A 26,423-nucleotide genomic window follows, 5' to 3' on the forward strand; every position below is an offset into this window, starting at 1 on the left:
CCCTTGTGTTATCTTGGATGACCCCACCCTTACGTTGACGTGTTCTCCCTACCATGACAAAGGTGGATAAAGGTGGAAAGATTTCATGTAATCCATGGACACCAGTGAAGATCACAAATCATTGAAGAAAAAAGGTTCAGAGCACTGTCTAGTGGGTCTAGATGACCCAACTCCCAATGTTAAAGTGCCTAGGATAGCACAAGGGTTACGGTGGACCTAAACCTTTGTTTAAGGAGGATGGAGGAATTGCAGAGCTGCTTTTCTTTCTCTCCACAGGCTGAGCTGCATGGATTGTAAAAATGACATCCAGGTGAGTCGTTGAATCGTCTGACATTTTTCCAGCGTCCGGTGAGGTCAATGAGAATTTGATGAATCTGCTGTGATATTTACAGCGGCGCTTTATTATTCATTGAATTCTGTAGAAGAGGACTAACACAAACACACACCCACACACACACACACACACCCACACACACACACACACACACACACACACACACACACACACACACACACACACACACACACCCACACACACGATCGGTGACACCTCTGCATTTACTTTATCTCATTTTGAAAGAGAAGCATAGATTAATTAAGAAAAGAAATACAAATAAACACATTTAAAGAAGAAAATGTTGGTTTTGTCACTAAATAATCCAAATTTCAACATTTTTGATTTACAACCTACCAAACTTTTTCAAAATTGTAAAAATTAAGAACTAGAGGAGGAAATGGGAGCTTTCATGTAGTTAATGAGTCATTTCAAAGGTTTGTGTGCCGACTGAACAGAGGGAGGAGACCAGATGCAGAATGACTGTGAAGGAAAACAGGAAATCAATGAAATGCAGGCGGTTGGAGCCGAACCAGCCTGAAGCAAACCAACCAGGATGAAGGATGGATTCTCTTTACACCGTTACGTTTTTTACGCAGAAGAAGCTGAATGACGGCACAGTGCAGGCGTCACACATGTCAAACACCGACAGGAAATACGACTGAATGCAGAATAAAACTTTCAAAATAAAAGATAAAACAAGCTAATTGTGGTTTAGCTTTTGGGCTAATATTTATGTTCTAGTTAAGCTAAAACACAGATTAATTTGCATTGTCCTAATTTAAAGAAATAAAATAGAAAAATCATTCAAGAGAAATGAAAGAAGAAGACAGACTTTGGTGAAATTTATGACATACTAGAGACGATCATAACTACTAAAATCATTTTTTGAACCAATCCTGTAAAAAACTCAAAAAGGACACACAACGTGACAAAAAACAAACTATCTGAACATCTAATTTGCTCATGTCCGTAACACTGAAATTATTTCATCTCTAATTCCAGAAACATAAGCACTATCTGAACGTCCAAACAGAACTGGTTAAGTGAAACCGAAGAACAGATAAGATGGCCGACTGGGCAGTGATGAAGAGCACGCCGTGAGGTGCCAGCTGAATGATGGCGGGCTGCTGGAGAGGCTACATCTCCCACAAGTGGCCACAGATGGTTGCTGGCCTCTGGGGGCCACACGTCTGCTGACAGATTGACTGCAGACGGGATCAGGTGTTCGGACTGATGACTTTCTCACAGCATCGAGAAAAATCTTACAGGAAGACTTTGGTTCCCACGCTGGTGAGATGCTGCATCAATGTAAGAAATGTAAAAAAAAGTCAAACATCATTGAACTTTTATGAAAAAGGCTTAGAAAAAGACCAAATCTTATATAAATGAATGAGTGTTAGGTTGTTCTTAACCCAACTCCAAGGTTAAAAAGAGACTCACCTTTTGTTGGGTTATTTTAACTCGGGAACCCCCCCCCCCCAAAATTAAGTAAAAGTGAAACCACTACAACCAAAAAAATTTAGCATTTCTCCAAAAAGTAACCAACATAATTATTATTTCCATTCAGGACAGTCTCCATCTAAGCTAAATGGCAGCTTGTTGCTATGCAACTGGAAAAATAAGGTGAAAATACACTTTTACACACAATCTCTGCCACATCTCATTGGTTTAACAACCAGATAGGTTAACATGTCAAATAAAGTGTTCACTATTTAGGAGACAAAGAATACAATATAAAATAAACTTTTCTCACTCTGCTCTTAACCCTTCACCAGTTTAGCCCTATATCAGGCTATAAGCTGAACCTTTGAAAAAGTGAATTTTGTTGCTGCTCAAACATATTCATCTGCCGTTTTCCCATTTTAGGTTGCACTGGATAGTTTCACATACTTGGGGGTCAAGGTTACCAGGAAATTAAGTCAAATTTTGACCCACTCTTGATCAAAATTGAATGCGATTTGGACAGATTTGGACAGGTAGTCGATACTTCACTTGTCAGTGGCTGGCCGAATTAATACAATCAAAATTAATCCTCTTCCAAAGTTTTCTTCTCTTTTCCAATGTGCCTGCCTTTATTCTAATCTCTTTTGTCGGTAAGCTTGATCAGACTTTGTCTAGATTCATTTGGAACAACAAGGCTCCTAGAATTCGGAAAGTATACCTTCAACGACCCAAGTGTCGGAGGGATGGCCTTACCAAACTATGTTTTACTACTGGGCATGTAATCTTTGGGTTATTATGTATTGGCTACAGGCAGATGATTTGGAGAATGTCCCAAAGGGGTTGAGCCTTGAGGCCTCTTCTTGTGTCTCGTCCTCGTTAACATCATTACTTTAGGCTCCAAAGCAATTACAGAGCACTAAATATCACAAAAACACTGTTGTCAAAGCCACACTGAAAATTTGGCATCAATTCAGATGTTATTTCAAAATAAATTTTCTTTCCTTACAGTCCCCCCATTTAAAAAAACCCTTCATTTCGGCCCTCAACAGTGGATGGTGCATTCTCCGTCTGGGTTTCCTTGGGTATCAGAGCACTCAAGGACCTCTATATTGAGGGCACGTTTGCCTCCTTTGAACAACTTTCATCCAAATTCAGTTTTCAGAACCACTTTTTCCAGTATTTACAAATCTGAACTTTCGTCAAAGAAAAAAAAAAAAAACTCAGTTTCCATCCAGACCACCTGACCATGATTTTGACAATCTTCCCGCCACCATCATCAAAAGGAATGATATCATGTCTGTATAAGAGAATCTGGGTGAATTCGAATGAAAGAGGGTCTTCAACACGGCAGTTAAAGCTATATTTTAGCCTAACGACGAAATGAAACAAAATTTAGAAATCATTTAAAACCTCAACACTTTGATATGTTCCGTTTTTTTAATGTAGTTTTTCATCACAAAACCCAGAAAACACTTTAAAAATTCAGCTCTGAAGGCTTATTTATTGAAAAATAATCAGTTTCTGATCAGAAACGGTTTCTTTGAACGTCCATCCCTGGAGTGAATCTTCTGATTCTACTGTCCAAGTTCTGAGAAGTCTGGATACTGAGCTGGCGGTGCCACCACAGAGTCACCGCGGTTCACCGGTCTTGAAGATGCAGTCGCAAAATGTGGAGATTATCAGCGGTGGGGGGTTAAATAACAACGTTTCTTGGTGCCCTGTCCTTTTGTGTCAGTCTTTCACACGTCCTGTCATTATAGACAGTCTCTGCACAGCGCCACCTGCCCACGACGGAAGTCCCTGCAGGGGCAAAGACGTCTGTACTTGGGCGAGTGTCCTGCACAGCTGAAGAGTAGCGGATCTCGCTGCAGGCCGCATTCCCGTCGCATGACTGAGAAGGCTGGCAGGATGTGGTTGATCTCCGAGTCCACTACCTCACACTGCACCTCCAACCTGTGGGGGGGGACACACAGAGCAGCAGACTGAAGAAACATAGCTGTGTCTCGTCACGCTGGCAGAAATGCAGAAGAAAACCCACAAAACTATCAGGTCGGGGAAGAAATGGACTCAGTTTCAACAGACTTCAAAGCCATCAAAGGAGGGGAAGGAGTTGAGAGTTGAGCAAGAACCATTGAAAATGCTAAAAACCTGAAGGTGGTTGAACATGAAAAGCGAATCAGAAGTGAGCCACAAGAAAAGAGGGAAACAAAAGTGAGTGGAGATGTAAACCAACACAAAAGGCCACAGGAGATTTTTGCAGAGGCAAGGAATAAGAGCTGAAGGTAGATTTGGAGGAGAATTGCTGCCCTCCATAAGTTTGGGTTTGGAGAATCATTCATCAATTGGATCAAAATATTATATCACAACCCCAATGCATCAGTTAGAACTAATAAACAGACTTCCAACAGGTTTTTTCTTGGAAGAGGAACTAGACAGGGTTGCCCACTCTCCCCCTCTCTTTTTGCAATATTTATCGAGCCTCTAGCTGCAGCAATAAGACAGAATGAGAGTATTAAAGGAATTAAAACCAAACACAGCCATCATAAAATTAGTCTCTATGCAGATGACATATTACTGTTTTTAAGTAATATACATTCTGTAAATGAAACGGCAACAATCATTAATGAATTCTCTTCTATATCAGACTATTCCATTAATTGGAATAAATCTGTTTTATTACCACTGAACATTAATGCGGAGCAAGGACTCACAATACCAGTTAAATCAGGCAATATAAAATATCTAGGTATTTATTTTTCCCCCAAAATATCAGAACTGGTGCTGCTAAACTACACCCCATTACTGAAAAACATACAGGACGATCTAACACGCTGGACCAGCCTGCCTTTGTCCCTTATGGGCAAGGTAGCCACGGTTAAAATGAAAATCTTACCCAAAGTTAATTATCTCTTCTCAATGATTCCCACACAACCGCCATTAAAATGGTTCAAAACATTAGACTCATCCATATCAAGCTTTCTATGGAACAATAAACCTGCAAGAATTAGTCTAAAAACTTTAAAATCTGCAAAAAGCTGTGGAGGATTAGAATTACCTAACTTCCACAATTACTTTCTTGCAAATAGATTACAATACATCTTAAAATGGTTAAAAAATAATCCAGAAACCAACTCATGGTTAGACTTGGAACAGGCGTTATGTGGAAAGATCAACCTATCAGATCTTCCATTTATTAGCCAAACAGTTAAAAAACAGGATTGTTTAAAAAGCATTAATATAAATGCCACTTTAACAGCCTGGTGGGAATTTCTCAAAATATCAAAATCATCAATTCAACCGTGCAAAATGACACCCATCTGGAACAACCCAGACATCCTCATAAACAAAAAAATTATCCACTTCCCAGCTTGGCAAGCAGGGGGCATAAAACAACTAGAGCACATAATTATTAATAGAAGATTCATAACTCCCCAGGAACTTCAAGACAAACATGGAATATATAACTTCTTGGAATATCAGCAACTTAAATCAATTATTACTAAAAAGTTTAAATACAGAGACAACGATTTAAAGCTACCAGATGTAGTTACCACTCTGATCAATTTCTCAATGAATAAAACTCTCTCCAAAATATACAAACTTTTATGCAATTCAGATAACAATATTTCACTTCCGACAACAAAATGGGATGCGGATTTGAGCATCAGCACAGATGAAAGTTTTTGGTCAGAACTTTGTCTAAACACCTTTAAAATGACAAAAAATCCAAATCTGCAGCTAATCCATTTCAAAACTCTTCACAGAATTTACTACACTGGACAGAGGATGTTTAAGATGGGTCTCAGTAACTCAGACATTTGTCAGCACTGTGACAGTAATCTACCCGACAATTACATGCATGCACTATGGTTCTGCACGCCTGTCCAGGCTCTCTGGCAGCAGGTATGTGCCGATCTATCAGTCTGGCTTAAGGTTTCAATCACAGCTTCACCGTCACTTTGTGTGCTTGGTGACATGAGTGCCATCGATGTAGAAGGAGGATTAGGCTCTATCATTTTCATAACTCTTTGCATTGCTAAAAAAACTATTTTAATAAATTGGAAAAGCAAAAAAAATATAAATATAAGTCAACACAGAAATCTGCTGCTTAATCATATCAGCTTGGAAAAAATGTCAGCCCAAAGTTCAAGTAACTTTGAAAGAATTCGGTCTCTCTGGTCTCCCATAGCTAACTCCGTGACTTAGGGGGTGGGGGGGGCATGGTCGTCGCTGCTCCTTGCCCTTCTGCCGTGGGCCGGGGTGGGGGTCGGGGCCTCCGGTGCCTGCCGGGGGTGGTGGGGGCTCCTTTGGTCGGGGGGTCGGGTCCGGCGCCTGGGTGGGGCGGCCTGGGGCGCTGCGTGGTCCTCTGGGCTTGGGTGTGGGGGTGCGTGGTGGGGGGGTGGGGTGGTGGTCTGGCTTGGCTTGGGGGGGTGGTCCCTTTGCCTGTGCTGGGGGGGGTTGGCGGGGGGCGCTGCTCGGAGGGGGGGCCCAGCGGCGCTGGATGGGCTTCCCGTCTACACCTGGGGCTGGGATCGGCCCTTCCCTGGCTCTGGGGCGGGACGGGACAACCCTCTTGGGGCCCCCGGTCGCTCTGGGTGTCATCCGCTTCGGCTGCGGGGTCTGGGGGTGGGGTGGGGTGGGGGTCTTGTCGGCCCTGTCCTGTGGGGGGGCATTCTGGGGGAGGGGGGGGGGGCACTATTGGTACGGGGCAGGGGGGGTTGACGGGTCGGGGTCTCCGCTGAGGCCATCGGCGGTTTCCCCGGCCGGTTGGCTGCCTCGGTCCCGTTGAGGCCTGACCGGAGCTCTTCTAGGGCCGGCGTTTGGGGGTGGGGGCCTGGGCTTGCTCCGGGTGGGGGCCGGCGCTTTCTGGCTCCCTTCTCTCTGTGTGGGGGTGGTGGTGCTGGGCCTGGGGTGTCTGCGCCTCCGGGGGTGGGGCCCCGGGGCTGGGTGGGCCTGGCCCCCTTGCTGGGGGGGGGGCGGGGGACGGCTGTTTGACCACCGGGGGACAGTCTATCATCTGTCCCCAACTTACCCCCTTCCTCATATAACCTCATAATAGGGTGAGGGGGTGGGGGGCTTAGCCTGCGATGAGCCTTGGGGGGGGGGTTTACTAGGCAGTGACCCCCCGCCTGTGGTTGCCGTATGGAGTGGGCCCCCCCTCTTTCGGTTTTATTTGCACCTTAGACATGTAGGGCCCTTGGTAGGGGGGGTGCTTGGACATCACTGCCAGCAAGCAGCGGATGTCCTCCTAGCACCCTACCCGCCAATTTTAACCGCACCTTAGACATTTAGGGCCCCTTGGTGGGGAGGGTGAGGGGACGTCACTGTGAGTAATCAGGAGACGTCCCCTTAGTGCCCTACCCGCCAATTTTAACCGCACCCCCCTTAGTACACACACCCCTCCCCCCTCAATATATACATCCCAACATAAACACACACACATGCACACACACACTCTCTCAAACACACATACACGCACACACATTTTGCAAGGAAGGTGGGACCTAGGACCATCTGTCCCCTGCCTCTTCCCTGGTGGGGGGTACGGGCCCCTTTGCAACGGCGGCTGTGTCCCCGGGGTGCGGGCTTCCCGGGCCCGGCGGTGCTCTCTCCGCGCGGTGGGGGGGTTCACATTACATCTGAGCCGGGGGTGTTCGTGTCCCTGGGGGGTGGGTTCTGGTCCTTGCTCCTGAGTGCTGGGCCCCGCCAAATTTCCAACTGTGGCCGAGCCTGGTCGGGCCACATTTACAACACCCCTTGTGGGCCCTCTTTTTTCCCCGGGGTTCCCCCCTTCTGGGCGGGGGCGGCGGGCCCCTGCCTCGCTCCTCCCTGGACCAACCGTGGGCCGGGCGGATGGCTGCCTGGAGTGCGGAGTGGGTCTCCCTTGGGGGGTCCTGGCTCGTACCTGGGGTTGGGGCGGGGGGATGCCCGGAACTCCTGGGTGGTGGTGGGGTGCTCGTCTGGGGCTGTGGGCGTCCTTCTCCGGTGGGGCCCTGCGTTGGGTTCTCCCGGCGCGGCGGGGGGGCTGCTCTCCTGGTTGGGCTGGGGCGGCGCCCTCTTTCCCTCCGTGCCTCCCTGCTCTCTGGCTCTGGGGGCCTTGCGGCGGCCCTGCTGGCCCTGGCCTGGGTGGCGGGCTTGGTCGCCCGGGCGGCGGTTGTTCCCTGCCGGTTCCCGTGTGGCGTTGGGGGGATTCCGGCTGCCGCTGCTGGTGCGGTGGGGGTCTTGGGGTGGGGATGGCTGGGCACTCTCCCTCCTTCTTTTCACGTTCCACCATCCATTTTAGAAGAACATAAACACTCACCTGAGCACAGGTGTTAGCTCAACAGACTGAATGACTGAAATATTTCACACTAGTTGGTTTTAAGGCATAAGTATGCGTGTGAACACTATCTGTTTTGTGCACATGTCGACAGGTGGACATTTTTGCAACTAACAGGTGTGTTTATAACATTTGAGTGTGTGTGTGGACAGGCTCCGCCCTTTTTTTTTTTGTTTTTTTTTACATTTGAACCTTACCATAATGATTAACAACCAGTAAACTTGTTGCTTTATGCTGCTTCATGGTCTTATCCCCCTTCCCCTCCTATTATCACCCCCTACCCCCCCTCTCTCTAACGTCCCTCTCTCTTCTTCCCCTCTTTCCTTTTCCGTCCGGTCCAACACCAAAGATTTCAGACATGTTTGAAATTAATAAAGTTTGGCCTCAATTACAAAAGGGGTTTATTCAGACATACCTTTGGTTTGTCTGAAGATTAATAACCCCTCTTGTTAAAGTAAAATATGTCCAACCCAAGAGGCCCTCAGCTCTCATCTGTCTGCCTAGCTGTTGGACAGGACAAGTTAAAAAAAAAAAAAAAAAAAAAAAAAAAAAAAGATTTGGAGGAGAATCCGACCCCAGCAAGCCTGCACTCCCACTCCCCAGGAGGTAGAATAGTGTTTTAGATTTCAGGCTTTAGATTTTAGTCACATTCACCGGTACGGAGGTCGACTGGGAGCTGCAGGTTTTTGGGTGGACAGGTCCGTGGAGGGTCATGGAGAGGAACGGCTGCATCTTGCATTGGAACGTACCATTGTTGTGTGTGTGCTAAGTGTATCATGAAGTATTCACCATTTATGTCGTACAGGTGATGCTGTCGCACGGTGTCCTTATGGACACACTCTAATCATTGGTAAGGTGTGAGTATTGGCTCCTTATGGACCACACGCAAATGCTGCCCAAGGCGTGCACGTGATACGCAAGAGACTGTAGGACCCACGTAGGACGTCAACACCAACTACACTAAGTCCAATTTCCTCATTTCTAACAGTCCGGCTGCACGCAAGAAGTGTGGACTTATCACGTGGACAGCTTATCAACAACTTATCTGCAGGATTTACAAGACACGCCTGCGTCTCACCCTTACGCAGGCGTAGAGCTTAAGTGGTCTCTACGCCCTGTCGCCCACAGCATGTAGATAAAAATGTAATATGTGAGGATGTCTACACCGACAAGACATTTCTAACCCTACATTCACATCGGGCATGTGTGGCGTGTTCAAGAATGCGCACATAGCGCATTTTTGAACACGCCACACATGCCCGATGCGCTATGTGCGTGATCATGTTTACATCGGTTGGCACTTCTTTGTTTTGAAAAGGACGTAACCCCCACGTCACAACCAAATCAGAATCCCTCATTGGTCAAAGCTGATCGTTTTCACGATAGAAGTCAAAAGTTCAACTGATTGAACTTCTATTGTGCGATTGGTGAGCGCCCAATCGATTTGTACGCAGAGCCTGAGACTGGACTGAAAAACTTGAGTAGGAGTACTTTCTATTTATGTATTTGTCCATATATCTTCAGTGAACAAGACGTATCACAGAGAAGAACTTCACTCTGTGATGATTCATGTGTGTTAAAATAAACACATGTGAACATGGAGTGAATGGGGGGGGGGGATAAAAGGCCTCTTCATGGTAAAACCCATTCATCCAGCTTCCAGCTCCTTATTCAGCCTCTTCTTCCTCATTCAGATGAAAAAAGCTTTTAAAAATGGAGTTTGGGCTCCAAAGACACTTTGATGCCTGGACAGTATGGAACAAAAAAAACAAAAACATAAAACACGGATGCTTTTTAGGCTATTAGTCACACGTTTTGAAGCAGCAGGCTTTTTCTGTCAAGTTATTGAAAAAACAAGACGTTTCTGTCCAGATACAGACAGCAATAAGATTTTCTGATTACTGCAGTTTTTATATAGAATATATGTAAAGATCAGAAACTATAATGTTTTGCTTTCTGTATTTTTTTTCCTTCAACCTTGAACTGGTTAAAGGAAAGAGTTACTACATCTAAATATTATCATTACGTTTTACTTTTGTTAAAAAAGAACTTTTTACCGTCAGAATTTTGTTCCTCTGGTGCAGGTTTTACGTGTTTGCTAACAATAAAGTCTCTTTCAGTATGTTTTTTAAAAGAGACCCAATATGAAATGAAACATTAACATAAAGAATTTTACCAAAGTTTATTTTATCCAAAGAAACTTTTGAAGGCAGCGTGGTTTTGAAAAAAAAAAATGAAATGTCAATAATATTTTCACATTCCGGACATTTAAAAAAAAAAAAAAGAGAGAAAAGCCTTCATGCACTAAATCCAGAGATGTTTTTTTCTTAAATTCTTTATTGCTAAATTGTTATGATGTAAAAGTAATTGTAACAAGAAAACGACATGACTACTTTTATTTTAATTAAATGTGTTTGGACACTAAAACTAATTCAAAGGCTAAAGGTTTTATGGAACTTTTCTACCCTCGAAAAGATGAGAAACCAAAGCTGCAGCTTTGAAGACACTCGTTTTTTTTCCTTTTTCCAGAGGACATGAAAAAGAAAGATGGCAGCTCTTTTCTTGTTAGCTTTTAAAGGCTGTGTGGATCTGACACTCAGACTGTTCACTGCTCACACATTTCTGGATTCAGTGCTTCATGTGTGCTAAATCCAACCTCCTTTTTCAGTTCCTGGATGTGCAGAATTTAAAATGAATCAAAAATAAGTAAACATTGCAGTTCTTCAAATGGCCACTAGGGGGCCTTTTTAGCACACGTTTGTCTGCTAAAAAGTCACATTTTTACACGACGCTGAAGTTGGCTTCCGATTCACACCTTCCGATTCGCGAAGGCACTAAAGAAATATTCCGCTGCATTTTTCGCATTAAGATCACCCAAAACCGGGTCCTGTTCAAAAACCGCTGGACCTGGACTGCTCAAACCTGGATTAAATTATACATTAGATACTAAAGAACACATTAAATATAGTTTCTGATTTGTGAAAACTTCCTCTGATTTGTGAAAATGTGAAATAGGTTGATTTTTATAGCATTTTACGCACTGAGTCTCAAAATTTCAACATACAAAAGAAACTGGGAAACAGATGTCAGATTGGACAAATAGTTATGGTCATGGTTAGCATGTACCCCTGATTTAAGTTTTGTTTTTTTGTTCAATATTTCTTGGTTTGTTTTCTGATTTACTTTAAAGTCCCTGTTATGGTGTTTTCCTTAAAGTTGTCCTTCCCTTGTCCCCATTATCCTTAAATTGCATAAAATTCGATGAAATGATACTATTTCCCACAGCGGTGTTTGAACAGGACCCGGCCTGAAGTGGACTTAGTGCGAAAAATGCGATTAAAAATCAACCTATTTCAAATTTTCACAAATCAGAGGAAGGTTTCACAAATCAGAAACAGTGTTTATTGTGTTCTTTACTATCTTAGTTATAATTTAATCCAGGTTTGAGCAGTCCAGGTCCTGCGGTTTTGGAACAGGACCTGGTTGGAAGTGGACTAAGTGTGTAAAATGGGATAAAAAATCAACCTATTTCACATTTTCACAAATTAGAGGAAGGTTTCACAATTTATAAACTGGGTTTAACGTGTTCTTTACTATCTAAATTATTATTTAATCCAGGTTTGAGCAGTCCAGGTCCTGCGGTTTTTGAACAGGACCTGGTCTAAGGTGGACTCAGTGCGTAAAATGCGATAAAAATCAACCTATTTGACATTTTCACAAATCAGAGGAAGGTTTCACAAATCAGAAACTGTGTTTAATGTGTTCTTTAGTATCTAATGTATAATATAATCCAGGTTTGAGCAGTCCAGGTCCAGCGGTTTTTGAACAGGACCCGGTTTTGGGTGATCTTAGTGCGAAAACTGCAGCGGAATGTTTCTTTAGTGCCCTCGCGAATCGGAAGCTGTGAATCGGAAGCTAACTTCAGCGTCGTCATTTTTACAGCAGCAGTAAAAGCAGTTTTTAAAACTTAAAATAATTTTTGCCTTTTTTTCTATTCACCTTTTTATTCATTTAGCTTAATGTTTATTTAAGCTGAACTTTGTGCAAAAGGAAATGCCGAATTAAAATTCTCATTTCCGTCCTGTCAAATTGACATTTGTTAGAAAACTGTTGAGTTGGGCGGAGTCACGTTCGGTCAATATGGTCGCCCTTCTCCAAGCTTCACTTTGGCCCTCCAGGTTCTGTGATGTCAAATATTGTCTGTTGAGTTTATAAATATATCCTGAACTGAACATCCAGAATATCCTGCTGAGAGGTCAGTAATGTAAACGAGCAGTTTGACTGGTTCAGAGTTTATTTCTATTAAAGGAGTGGAGCCTGGAAGCTCCTCTTTTAATTGTTAGTGACCAGAGAAAATGGGAATTTGGGGAAAACTCTCCACTCTGTATACGTACCCACGCAGAGCCTCCTTGTTGTTGATGAAGCGGAAGTGGGCGGGTTCACAGATGAATCCCGTCAAGCCGCAGGCCTCGACACAAGACTGTCCCTCTTGAGACGCGAGCAGCCGGAGGGAGCTGAGGGGAGGCCAGGCGGTCGGCGCTCTCACATCGGATGCCCAGACCAGCGCTGTGGAGTTCTGCAGAGGCACAAACAGAGGTCCTGTTGTCCTGCTGCCAGGGCCAGATCCTTTTCTGGACAGGTTGGCGGGAATGAAAGGAGGATCCGCTGCACAGAAGTCCTGGAAAAGAAACCAACTCAATCAGTTCGTGCTTTCGCTTTGTTGTGGAGAGACGTCTAAAAGTCAGACGTCAGGGCATGAACATGTGGTTCCATCACATCCCTAAATAAAACTGTCGGCAGCTCTCTGAACTACCGTCACTCCTCAACCGTTGAATTATTGACATCATTCCAACAGACTCTGAAGCAGAGAAAAGCAGCTTTGTGTTACTAAGGTGCTGCTTAAATACTTCAGTACCATAACGTGTTGCATATCAGTGCAAGGCTGCTTTTTACTGAATTTTTTAAACCCTTGATTTTCAAACAGCTAAATTTTACGCCCCAAAATGTCATTTCCTGTCTCACATATTTCAGTGTTTTTTATTTAGAGACTGATCATTTTGATGGCCCGATGTAAAAATATTTGATGGGAAAGAAGTTGTTTTTTTTGTCTCCCTAGAACAACGAGTCGATCTGAGAACACGTCGATAGTCCAGTCAATCAAATCCTCATCCTCTTGTGATTTTTGTGAGAACGTAAGGAGGTTTGAGTCACATGAGGGGATCGTCACCTGATTCTGAATGTAGGCGTGAACCCTCTCCAGCATCCCCTCACATGTGTACTCATAAGGCAGATAGGGCTGCACCTGAAAACAAAAACAAACCAAAGACATTTTCTCACATTAAAGTCAACTTTGGCTTCGCCTTTGATTCATTGTTCACATTAATTCCGACGAAGCGGCTCCTCTTCTTGTTAATTTCCGCATGTGAATGTGCGCATTGTCATGTTTCTGTGAGGCGTAATCACAGCGAGTCGCTGCAAAGGAAATTCATTAGGCCTCATTTGCATTCCAATGCATCATCCGTGTCTGTGATGTGCCAGTTTTCATGACTAAAGCTCACTTTTGATTGGCCTAATTAGCTTCGAGCAGAAAAGATTAGATATCTTTTGTGCTGCTCTGTGACACCAAGATGTTCACGCTGACGGACCGAATAAAGCTGCATGAATGCCGTCAGAGGCAGCACTGTTCAAAGTGAAAAACCAACTTTAACAAACTGTGAGCAGTAAATTGTGCCTTTTAAAAATGATTTTTTGAGTATCTTCTGTTTTCATCATCTAACTCTGATGGATCTAAACATGACATGAGGTCACAGAGGTTGGAGGAGGAATCCGTCTAATGTTATCTCCATGCTAATATAATAAAACAGCTTCTCTGTGTGGCCAGAAAATGATTTAAGCAGCCTTTCTGTAAAGCTGCCTTCACACTGTGGAGATGACAGGGATTCCATTATATTTTATGCTCTTTGATTATGGATTTACTTGATTCTTTCTATTCGTGGGTGGCAATAACACCTGTGAACTGAACGAGTGCTGAAGTCAGCAGAAGGTTATCTGTGTCGCTGTTTTCTTGTCTGCGCCGAGTTGACATCTGTGGATTGCGGACATGATCATCCTTGACTGGCGGGAAGAAAAAAAAATCGGCATGCTTGTTTGGCTTTATGCAGTCACCAGAAAACGAAACATCAAATAAGCGCAGGACTCTCCGACGCAAAAGATACAAATCTTTAATACAAAACTGTTATTAAAATACCTAAGCTAACAGAAACACACAAAAAAAAAGAACTACTATTACAATCACGCCAAGCCCACACCGTTAAACCCAACCGGCGCGTTTTCCGTCCCGGCACAAGCGGTCTCAATGCCACGCCCCACAGTGTCAGCCACTGATGGCGCTGTCCGGGGCGGCAGGAAGCCGAGAGGGGGGACCCGAACAGACAGCGCTTAATCCGGCTCAGCCACGCTGCTCTAGCGCGCGGACGGACGGACGACAGTCGTCTGAATCTGCGTATGAGGCACACGCAGCGGCTCCTCAGCAATGGTGCCCCGAGAGGTCACCGGGTCGGGCAGAGCAGTGACGGGATCAAACAGCGACAGGAGTCGCATGAGCAGCCAAAACCGCCTGTGATCCAAGATACAGTTAGGGTGGAAACGCAGCCAATCAGCGCCTCATGCTGCAGCAGGGCAACCATCAACATTGCTGAGGGGCATTTGCAGCTACCCTCAGCAATAAAACCCCTCGCTGAGGCTGTGCTCAGCTGGTCCAACCTGGGGCAGGCAATATTTAAAGCAAGTTGATATTTTCATGACACGGTTCAAATAAACTAAATATGTTGGTAACATATTTGAGAGTTGATCTACTCTACAGGTGTACAATAAATTTACTAGAATATTGAAGAGAAGAAGTAATGAAGTAATGACACACGGTTATCAAAATTAAGTGACTTTGGAACAAACCATTCCTGAATTATGGGGGGGGGGGGGGGGGGTTAGTGGTTAACACAGTTTTCAATTTGATAAATAGATTTTTAAACACTTTGTCACATTTTAGTATTTTGAATAAATAGTTACATGAAAACAATTAATTTAATTGTTATTATAAAGAGCAAAAACTGACATTTAGGAAATTGCATGGCATGAAACCAACTAGTTCCACTTTAGGGTAAGAATTATTTGAAGAAATCTATTGACTTTTTATATTAAATAAAAGAGAAATGTGTCCCAGTAACAATGGCCATTGGCTGAGGTTAGTTGGTAAAATTGATAAATAAAGCCCTCGGAGACAAGACAACTTACACTCTTAATTACAGAATCCCTCCTAAATGTTCTATTGGTTAACGGCTCCTCCAGCTTTCACATCGCTGTCGGCTCTCTCCGACTCCACACCGATTTCAGAAGAGCACTTAAAGCACAAGTTGACTGAATGAGTCCAGCAGGGAATAAGTGGTAAATTTGTCTCTGTGATGCTTGGCTCTCCAAACACTAAAAGCTGCAACTATTTTTTATTACTCCTGGTTTTAGTCGGTGAAGAGGAGATCAAATGTATAAACATTGTAAAACATGTTTTCTTCTTCAGGTTGAAGCTTTATTACGTCCTTGATTAAAGATTTTGAGAGATCATTGACGTGAGATCAAATTATTTCTCATTCTACATTATGACACAAAGACAAAGGATGCTATGAGAGTTAAGGCTTATTTAAGACTGATGGCTGTTCTCATTATTTGTTATTAAAGCTGTACACGGTTGCTGCAACAACCCACTTTCCCCAGCTGGGATCAATAAAGCATCTGTATCTTTACCTTATCTGAAAAGTTAAAATAAAATCACTTCTGCTGCTTCTACTGACACACAAAAAACACATTTTGAACTTTTTATTATTATTATCGTTTTAATTACTTTTACATTTTTTATTTTTATTTTTTAAACTTTTCCTGTCCAACAGCTAAGGACACAGATAGGAGCTGAAGGCCTTTTGTGTTGGACGTATTTTACTGTTACTACAGGAGGTTTGAACTTTAACTTCAATCATTTAATCAACAAAAAAACAAAACACTTAAATAAATTCTGTCTGAAGCTAATATAAAAGAATCCACCACTTCATCCATTACTGACCAGACAGGGAATATTCCACATCATCCCATTTAGATACGATAAGATAAGAGAACATTCAGATCGTTTTACAAGGATTTAGACTCAAACTAAAGCAACAAGTCATTTCTCGATAATAATTAGTAATTTCTTAATAATTTAAAAGTTCCAAATTCTATAAAGATGAAATCTCACAGATCGGAGTCAAAGCTTCATGAAGCTCCAGGGCCAATGGCCTTCCTGCTCAAATCCACAAAGACTTCTGGGAACTGTGGGTGTCGGTTAAATCATAGCATTTATTTAGAAAGGCCAAACATTATTCAACATGAATTCAGTTAACGTAAACCTTCTTTCACAGCAGAAAAAGGTTCCTTCAATCCACCATTTTACTCAATATAAGTAAAACATTTGGAAATAAATTAGACAAGTGAGTTAATCAAAACAAAGGCTTCATTAAGCTGATAATGTTTGGTTTATAATAACAGATTTGGCTTCTGCCAAAAATCAGGAAAACACCACAGTGTGTCAGGACCTGGAGGCCTGAGAGAAACTTAAACAAGTCAAGTATGTAGGGAGGCGCATCGACAGAATGACCGGGAAAGCAGAGACTTAAATAGACTGAGGACAATTACCTGAAATGAAGACAGCTGTGGACGATCATCAACCTGAACCTGGTGTGACTGACAGGAGGTCGAATTAAAAAACTGAACCTTACAGGAACCAGAGAAAGAAAACAGACAAGTCCAAGAGCACAATCCTACCGGAGTGAAATGTCAATTGATGACAAAAAAGTCTAAATTATATTTTATTTTATCCTGCAGCAGTCGTCCTGGACTGAAGGACCAGATCATTTGTACAATTCTTTGTTCTTACTGCGCCTTTGAGCAAACATTTGACCACATACCAGAAAACTCACCCAAATCTGCACGCAACCAGAACACGGGGAAAGTGAATTTTGGGTCAGAAAGTGAATGACCCCTCCTAAAAAAGATGACAACGCAGAGGGAGAAAATGTAAAAACAAAAATGAATGAAAGAGGAAAAAAAACTTTAAAAAGGGCCCAAAAATAAAATGTCAAAATCCACTAAAAAACAAAACAAAACAAACAAACAATTCAAAACCACAATTACAAAAAACAAAGAATAAAATAAATAAACAAAAAGACATAAATAAATAAACAAAATAATTATACAAACAATTTACTGTGCTACCAATCTATGTTCAGCAAAGACATTAAACACATCATTCCTGTTAATATATTTGAAAGTTTTTTTAGGTCAACGACATGACATGTTCTAGGAAAAGTGACCAAATTTCTGAAAATTTAGACCCAGAGCCCTAAAGAGAATGATTTTTCCCAGCTTAATAAAAGAAAGTGAATCTTTTATCCATTGCAAATGAGTGGGTGGCCAGAGATCTTTCCAGTGCATCAAGATAGTCCGCCGGGCAAGTAGTGTCAGAAACGCTACAAGATCCTCAGGCCAAGGAGAGAGGGAATGATTGTCCGGAAGTACACCAAAGACGGCTGTCGTTGGGGATTGCTGTACTCTGACGTTCCAGACAGAGGATAGAGAATCAAATACCGAGTTCAAGACATCAGAAAGCGACGGGCATGTCAAAAACATATGAGTGAGACTTGCAGGGCCTAGATTACACTTTACACAGTTAGGATCAGCACCAGGAAAAACTCTGGCAAGTCTGCTTCTAGACCAATGAACCCTATGAACCACTTTACATTGAGTACATATAGTGCCGGGCACATATTGATGAATTCGCCCAAGCACAGATCTCCACTGATCATCATTTATGTCCACATGAAGCTCTTCTGACCAAGCCACACCTAGATGGTCAGATGTTGAATCAAGGGTGGATAGTAAGAGGTTATACATTTTTGATATTGGACCCTTCCGAGAGGGGTTGATCCCCATGAAAGTATCAGTCATTGTGGCTACTGGGACACTGGAAGGGTGAGGGAAGTGACGACAAATAAAATTATGAGCCTGCAGATACCTGAAGAAGTGAGTGTTGGGTAGATTAAACTTTTTAGATAGTAATTCAAATGAAGCTAAAGTTCCTTCTGTGTAAAAGTCTTTTACTGAAACTCGGCCACGACTTCTTCACAGGGCAAAAGTCTTATCAGTAAATGGTGGAGGAAACAGGGGGTTAACCCTTGTGCTATCCTTGGCACTTTACCATTGGGAGTTGGGTCATCTAGACCCACTAGACAGTGCTCTGAACCTTTTTTCTTCAATGATTTGTGATCTTCACTGGTTTCCATGGATTACATGACATCTTTCCACCTTTATCCACCTTTGTCATGGTAGGGAAAACAGGTCAATGTAAGGGTGGGGTCATCTAAAGATAGCACAAGGGTTAAGATAGAGTGGCGACATGAGAGATGTTTTTTGGATTCCAAAGTGCTGTTTGACTTGTGTCCATACAAAAAAAATCATCTTTGTTAGCTTCTACACATTTACACTCTTAGGGATTTTGGTCTATTGCCATCTAACTCGTCGAGAGCATCATTGGGAAGAATGTTGGTTTTTAAATTTTGTAGACTTTCAACAATGTTAGCAAGGCAAGCTCACAAAAGTGTCGTTCCTTGTTGCACGCACATGTCTTCCAGAATATTGTGAAAATGTAGTTTATGAATCGTTGGCTCAAACGATATAACATACGATATGTACATTTTAGGAATGTGGGTGTGGTTTATCCATCCTTCCGTCCATCCATCTATCTATCTCACAGTGCCACGATATCACGTTAAGTGTTTCATAAAATGTCACTTTTGTAAAATGTTGCATATCAAAAGCCGCTTTCCTCCGCTTTAGAATACGACGAAACTAATTTCAGTGCGTAAACGGTTGACGAGTTGTGGTAGTGGAAAGAATGTCAATGTTGGGGGTGAGGGGACATGATGGGAATTTGAACCCCTAACCAACTATATAGCAGATGGAAACTCAACATGACTTTAAAGCATGTAGAGTTTACTCATGTCTATAAGAATTCACAGTCAGTTTTCAGGGAACACCTTTGAGGGTAGGGGGCCGGCTAACAGGCGCAGAAAATCCTGTTAATCTCCTCTGTGTGCTGAAGCAGAAAATAAACACAAACAGGAGGGATGCACGAGCCTCCAGAGGAAGAAAAGCAGGCGTGCCAAGTCCTCGGGTCACGTCTCATGTGCGGCTTGACTAAACCAGGAAGAGGGAGGCCTACGGAGCATGCTCACTGACAAGTGTGTCCTTGGGTGAGGGTAAAAAGGCCTGCAGTAGACGCGTGCTGTCAGCCATAAACAGGTTGGTCCAGCGGAGGACCACCTAACAGACAAGCAGATGTCAGTCATGCTTGACTGTTTATTAAGCAGGTTTTTAACCCTTCGTGGTCAGTCTGCTTCCTTCTATAGTCATAAAAAATACATTTTTAAACACTTTATACATTTTTGTAAAAATATCTTTTATCTAGGTGTTTAGAAAATGTTTGACAATCACTTCAATCAAACCACACAAAGAACACGTAAATCAACGTAGAACACGAACTGTGTGTAGTTATTGCGTTCTTTATATGCAATTCATTAGTGATTCCTGAATCAATTAGGCAATTTTAATGCGATATGTGCGATATCAAAGTTACAAATTGGATGTACATGCGTGAAAACTCTGTTAGACATACCTGGAACGGTCGCGAGATGCAACAAGTTTTCGTATGCGTCGTGCAAAAATCCCACACAACTGTGTAAAATTTGCATAATTATTGCGTATGTTTCTCTTTTGGCTTTTCCCATCAGGGGTCGCCACAGCGAACGAGTCGCATGTTTTATGCCGGATGCCCTTCCTGACGCAACGGTCTCAAAGCAACTGGCGTTGGGACAGGCACAGAAGTAGAGAATGGAACAAGGAGCAGCCCGGATTTGAACCTGGGTTTCACGGACGGAAGGCGCCGCAAACCAGCACGAGCTAAACCGGCTCCCTACATAATTACTGCGCATAAACTATGTAAAATATGCGTAAACTGCCTAAATTTTAACAGACCAAAACAGTTTCAAACTGAATTAGTGCAAAGACCCGTATATCACGCATGTATCACAAAAGACAGAAAATTTCACAAGTGGACAATGCAAATTTAGGTTGTGGCTTTGTGACACAGCCTTCAGATTAAGAGCAGCGGTTGTTCATCAAACATGAGCTTCTAAAAACAAACATGAAATCCAGGCGGGAAGAAATATAATATATAATAAACACACGTGTGCCAACCCCCAGCAACTTTACGCACTCACACGTGTGTGTCTGCATTCGCCAACATCAAAGACATTTCTATTTAGCTGTAGGCTCTTTTTTCCTCTTTACTCTGTGACCCAGAGGGAGTTTATGGAGTCTCGCAGCGGCAGGAGTCAGAACAAAAACTAGATCCCATCTGCAGTCAATAGCTGGTTTTGACAAGAACAAATACAGTTGAGATGATTAAAGTGGGACTTCACAGTGCAAAGGTAGAAATGCAGCAAAGCTCATGAGCTGTAGGTCAATCCAACCCTTTGAACGCCGTTTGGAATCAAAACGTTCTGAAGCCACACTGGACCTAAAACGAATGGAGATACGACCTCCTCCACCAATATTCAATGTCTTTTTCACGTTTATTTGTATTAAATAACAAACTGCTTCAGCACCTCCTGCCCATCAGCAGAAGTTTCTTCTAAAAAGCCACACCTCTGAACCTGAACGCTTTTTCTGATGGGCTTAAAACCCACAAGCTCCTATAAGAGCCATTGATAAATTGAAACATGTATGTGTATGTATGTATGTATATATCTATATCTATCTATATATATATATATAGTGATAATTAAAAAACTACACAGTAAGAGTACACAAGATACTTAAGTATTAACATTTGAGACGTTTTATTACAAAAACAGAAAGCAATGACTATCGTGTTTCCTGCTCTGCTGTAAACCTTGCAATGGGGGGGGGGGGGGGGGGGGCAAGTCATTCCTGAAGCACTGCTGCCTCAGTGGGCTCGGATCCATCGGACTGCTTGCGGGCCGATCCGGGCCTCAATAAACACTCCAGTGGGCCGGAGTGGTCTTCTACCGGAGACTTGACGTGCCGCGGCGCAAGCAGGGACTTTCTGATGACAGACAGGATTTGCGCTCACTGATGTATGTATCAGAGGAGGTTCTATTGGCCGTTCTGCATGTCAATCAAGTCATGTACTTCTCGGGGAGGATTTTGATTCGCTGACAGATTTTTTAGAAGTGTGTTTTTGTTTTTTTGGTTATTTATCTTTAGTGGCCTGCGATCTACCCTCATGTCCTTAAAGATTGACTGGTCGATCGCGATCGACGTAATCAGCAGCCTTGTTCTATGCCATCTCTTTCACAGCTCTATTCCAATACATTCTGTCTGGCCGCAAACCGCAATTATAAACTTTATCCTCCATGATAACTTTTGAAACGGTCGTCAATTCTGTGAATTAAAAGATCGGAGTCCCTTATTGGTCAAAGTTTGACCAGGTTTAACTTGCAGGATCATGATAAACCAGGTTAAACCAGGTTAAACCAGGTTAAACCAGGTTAAACCAGGTTAAACCAGGTTAAACCAGGTTAAACCGCGTTCAGTGGCTACATAAGCTTTTCATTGAACGTAGTGGCAAAGGCGTAGTCCTTAGATGCAGCTGATGCTAATACAAAATCCATCTCAGTTTGGGTCAATTCGATTTTGTGTGTCTCCGGTCTACATGCAGTTTTCCTGTATTTCCAGGCTTTTTTAGAACTTTGATCAAACCGTTACAAACAGGAAGTACAAACTCCAATCCAAGAAAAGGATCCTCTCATGACATTCAGCTCATCCGTTATTTAGACGAAGCTGTCAAAACTCTGAACCGCCAACTCAATCAGGCAGAAAGGCAAAACAGGACGAATTAGACACAACTCTCAGTTAGACATCAGAGGACTAACACAAAGCTGTCATGTCATTCAGCGAAGAGTAAAAGAAGGAACGATAGAAAGGATTTACTGGAACATGAGAACTTGTCAGCCTGTCAGAGATTGGACTGCCTGCATGGCCGAGCAGGAGTCCTCGGCCCTCACAGTGTGCTTGTGTGTGGATTTGTGTGTGTTGCTGTGTGTCTTCCCATTAGTGGCGCTAACGCGCAGGTGAGGCTCCGTGTGCGTTCTACTTGGATATGTGGAAGCAGGGATCTATCTGCCTGTGAGTGATGGTGTGATTGTGGGGAGGCTCGGCGCCTCCGCTGAAGGGTGAAGCGCTCCATCAGCTCTGCCTCAGAGGAGACAGAGGCGGCGCATTTAGCTCGTCGGTGAACACAGTCAAGGACGGGACGCGCAAACAGAAAAAATACTACAGATGTCAGATCCAGTCAAAGCTAGGCTCCAACCTGTGACATGATCTTTAGACGACCAGAAAACCCCTGTTTGCTGCGTTTTTCCAAATGTATATGACTTAATATGTAAAAAGCAGACATTTGGTGACTAATAAAAAGGTTCAACTATTGTTACAGAGAAAAAGATTTGCAGACTTGTTTGCAGTTATGCAATTAATTCTTTAGTGCGAATAATTAATCACGACCTGTAATTAATTCATCTATTTTTCATCAAACCTAATAATTTCTCTGAACAGCTCATTTTGAGATATTTTCATTTAAATTCATGACATTGTGGCGCAGTAAGAGATCAGAACACAACTAACAAAGTTGTCTCTACTTTTACACCACCAAGTGATTTTTTTTCCAGGCTCGAACAATTAACCATTTGGCAAGTCGCACATTGACAACGGGATGGTTGATTGAAGCGGGCCTGGGTTTTTATAAGTTCACTTCCTCCCACTCCCTTTGGAGCAATCTATTAACTTCTTAATAGTTTTATTGTGTCATGTTCTAAATGCAAAATAACAAATATGCTTATTTACAAGTAATAATTGAATTCATTACTTAGTTTGAGTATTTTCCAATCAATTTCATGACTAATTACTGTATGTTTGATATGTCTTTGCAAAGATATAAACTTCTGGTTGTCTTGTTTATGCATTTTTCTTGCTTTGATTGCTTGTAATAAACCATTTCCATTCCATTCCATTCCATGACAGGGACACAAACCTGCATTGATGTAAGACACGTTTGTAGCCAAGTTTGAATAAAATGTTCATGTGAGTAAAACAGCACCTTTGTTTTATATTAGAGAACACAGCAATAGTTCATAGATTAAAAATGAGATTCACACGACTAAAAGAAAAAAAAAGAATTAATCAGTCATGATGAATGTGATAAATTGACAAAAAAACTTTTTTTTAATATTAAGTTAAAAGATGTTTTGAACTTTTTTTTTAACATCAAAACAAAAACAGAGCAGATTAGATTTGAACCTTTGCACAGAATTGAAAGGTGAGTCTGTTTCCAACTTTTATAGCCCTTTTTATAAATGTAACTCGTCATTTTGACCTAAACTGAAATGTAAACAGTGTTCCCTCACTGCAGTATAACGCGGTTCATCTTTTGGTCGCTCTGATTCGTCATTATTTTTTTTTGTAACAATGCTTTGTGTGCTGCGCTCTGATTGGCTGTAAACTCGTAAGTCAATCTCTATTGTGCCATGTCTCCTGTACAGAGTGAGCTCAGTTTACTAAATCTACAGAAATCTTTGATGGCGTTCAGATCTTTGTTTTCATTCTATAATACTGGACTTTTTCTATGGTTTGAGCTTTAAGATTTTTGTTGTAGTGTCACACAAAAAATCTAATTTATACAACATGTTTTTTTAAGGACGAACACGCTAAATCCAGTAAAAACTGTGGCGAATAGCGTCTTTTCCAAAAAGACACCCAAACCTGGAACAGGCAACTTTCTGACTGACAGCTGGCCGCTCCGCCCACCGAGCCACATGCCCCGCCCCACGCTAAAGAGCGTTATTACCTTGCTTCTCATGATTTCCTTGATAGCAGACTCGAACTCCAGGGAGTTGTTGTAGTCCACAGTCATGACGTGCGGCCTGCCGATGTACTGCTCTGCATATGGATGTTGGGAGAAAACCTACATAAAACAAGCCAGTTCAATTCTGAGCACGATTTACCCCAGAAAGAGTTTTTACGTTGCAGTATCAAGGGGTTGCAGTAGGGGGAAGTCTCACTGAGACACTGTTGTTGGGTTATTAGGTGGTTGAGCTGAGACGCTGTCACTGCAGGTAAATGGCGTGAAGAACAAAGGCGGCCTGGCTCACCTCTCTGGACGTGGGCTTTCCTCGGAAAAACTCGTGGTTCAGTGAGCTGTGGGGAGGCTGGAACTTGGGTTGGAGGAAAATGCAGCCGTTGGCGACCGCTTCCAGTGGGGCCGGGCCTTCATACGGGAATCCGAAGCCAATGAAAAGCTAAAGAACGAAAAAAAGAGAAACGTGTCTTTGAAACAAACACAAAGGCAGTCCCTAAAGGATTCTGGGTAGTTGAGAGAGGTGTGGCCAGATAGGACGACAGTGGAGAACAATGGATGAGGCTGCTGGCCGCAGACGTGGTCATCGACATTCGATTCAGAACGATTGAGATCAAACTCCTTATTAAGAAATATTTGAATAAAGTGTCGCCACGTTTTTCAGTCCTAAGATTCCAGCTGACTTGTTTTTGTTAAAAGGTCCTTCCTGGGGCGGGGTCTACAGAAACGGCGGTCACTTTCTTACCTTGGCCTTGCGGAGGAGCTGCTGCAGCTCGTGCTGAGGCAGCAGGCCGTGGTTCTTCACGTAGGCTGGGACTTCAGGGGGTCTTTGGGTTTCATAGTAGACTGTGCCGTGGACCTCCATGTATCTGTGGAGAATTTCCAGGAAACTTTCCTTGCCCTGCTAGAAGACCAAGGTCAAAGGTCAGCAAAAAAATGGAGAGGAAAAAAGTGAAAGAAAAAACAAGGAAAAGCTGTCTTCATCTGGATTTTCTGTTTTCTCTTTCGTTGTAGAAAACATCCCACATAACTTAAAAATTAAAACGGCACAGTTAAAAAAAAACTTCTTTTATAGATTTATTTTTTGCCAAAAAAATGAAGAAAATTTTAATTTGTCCCTTTAGTTAGTTGTTGCCTTTAGGTAATCATTTCTTTGCTCTTTTACCTCCAGCGTCAGAGCAACATTATTACTTCTACTATATTAGACAGCTCTCCCAGTGTCTCCCAACCTGAAAACAAACCATTCCTTAATGCAAAGTCAAAACAAAAAGACACATTTTTTCTTTTTTTGCAGGCTTGAATCTTTTCTGCTGCAGGTTTCAATTTTGCAGAGAGCGAGATAATGGTCTCAAATGAAAAGGCCTGATGAATATTTGTATTCACTTACATGACTCAACCCTGATAAAAAACTCTAAAACTCGTACCCTGCTTGAGGATTTCCTCGGAGGCGTGTTTGTCCTTCAAAAAGCGTAAAATGTTCCGATAAAAATGATCACTGCCGAAAAGAATCAATGGAGCAAAAAATAAATAAATGTAAATTTCAATTAAAAACACAGAAAAAATATTGAAATTCTGTTTGACAGTGTTTGTGGGAGTGTGAGCCACATTATCATCCAAATGTAAATTAATCATTAAAGGAATAACTGAGAAAAGTCTCTTCTGATCCTCTGTGAGATTATTATATAATGGATAGGATAAAAGTTTCATTGATAAAAAAGCTGATTTTTAAATAATCTGTGTTTTTATTCAAAACTCTTACAAAAACAAGACTTTATCTTTTAAAGGGATCCAAGTGATACCATCCTAAATGATTCTACAACTGACTCCGCCTCTGAACTCCAGTCCTCAGTGTCTATTGTTCTGGATGCTTTTCATGTTTCTCAGTTTAACCCTTGTGCTATCCTATGGGGTCCAGATGACCCCACCCTTCCATTGACGTGTTCTCCCTACCATGACAAAGGTGGATAAAGGTGGAAAGATTTCATGTAATCCATGGACACCAGTGAAGATCACAAATCATTGAAGAAAAAAGGTTCAGAGCACTGTCTAGTGGGTCTAGATGACCCAAATCCCAATGGTAAAGTGTCTAGGATAGAACAAGGGTTACATAAATCTTCCTGCCTCCAATGACTGTCATTATCTGGCCTCTGAGGAGCTTGATGATGGGAATAATGCAGTTTGTTTAAAGCCTCCGTCTGACCCGTACGGGTTTTTGGGTGGTCCCGGCCCCCAACTCTGTAAGGTCGTTGAGAGTAGTGGCTCCATTTTTCGTGTTGTATGCTTTAAGTGTTCACTACGACCTGTCGCCAGCAGCA

The 26,423-nt window shown here is 42.5% G+C and overlaps 1 protein-coding gene across 3 annotated transcripts in view; it reads right to left on the reverse strand.

Moving 5' to 3' along the window:
• Positions 1-3,198: 3,198 nt before the first annotated feature.
• The window catches only part of LOC101173907 (alpha-1,6-mannosylglycoprotein 6-beta-N-acetylglucosaminyltransferase B), a 169,874-nt gene continuing 146,649 nt past the window's right edge, over positions 3,199-26,423 (reverse strand). For all 3 annotated transcript variants that reach the window (XM_078954488.1, XM_078954487.1, XM_078954486.1), the window contains 6 exons: positions 24,854-25,012; positions 24,404-24,550; positions 24,100-24,216; positions 13,327-13,401; positions 12,494-12,777; positions 3,199-3,733 (listed from right to left, as the gene is read on the reverse strand). In XM_078954488.1, the coding sequence (XP_078810614.1) occupies positions 3,535-3,733; positions 12,494-12,777; positions 13,327-13,401; positions 24,100-24,216; positions 24,404-24,550; positions 24,854-25,012 (981 nt within the window). In that variant the 3' untranslated portion in view covers positions 3,199-3,534. The remainder of the gene's footprint in view (positions 3,734-12,493; positions 12,778-13,326; positions 13,402-24,099; positions 24,217-24,403; positions 24,551-24,853; positions 25,013-26,423) is intronic.

Source organism: Oryzias latipes, chromosome 1, assembly GCF_053564925.1.
Source record: "Oryzias latipes strain Hd-rR chromosome 1, Olatipes_Hd-rR_3.1".
Taxonomy (NCBI): Eukaryota; Metazoa; Chordata; class Actinopteri; order Beloniformes; family Adrianichthyidae; genus Oryzias; species Oryzias latipes.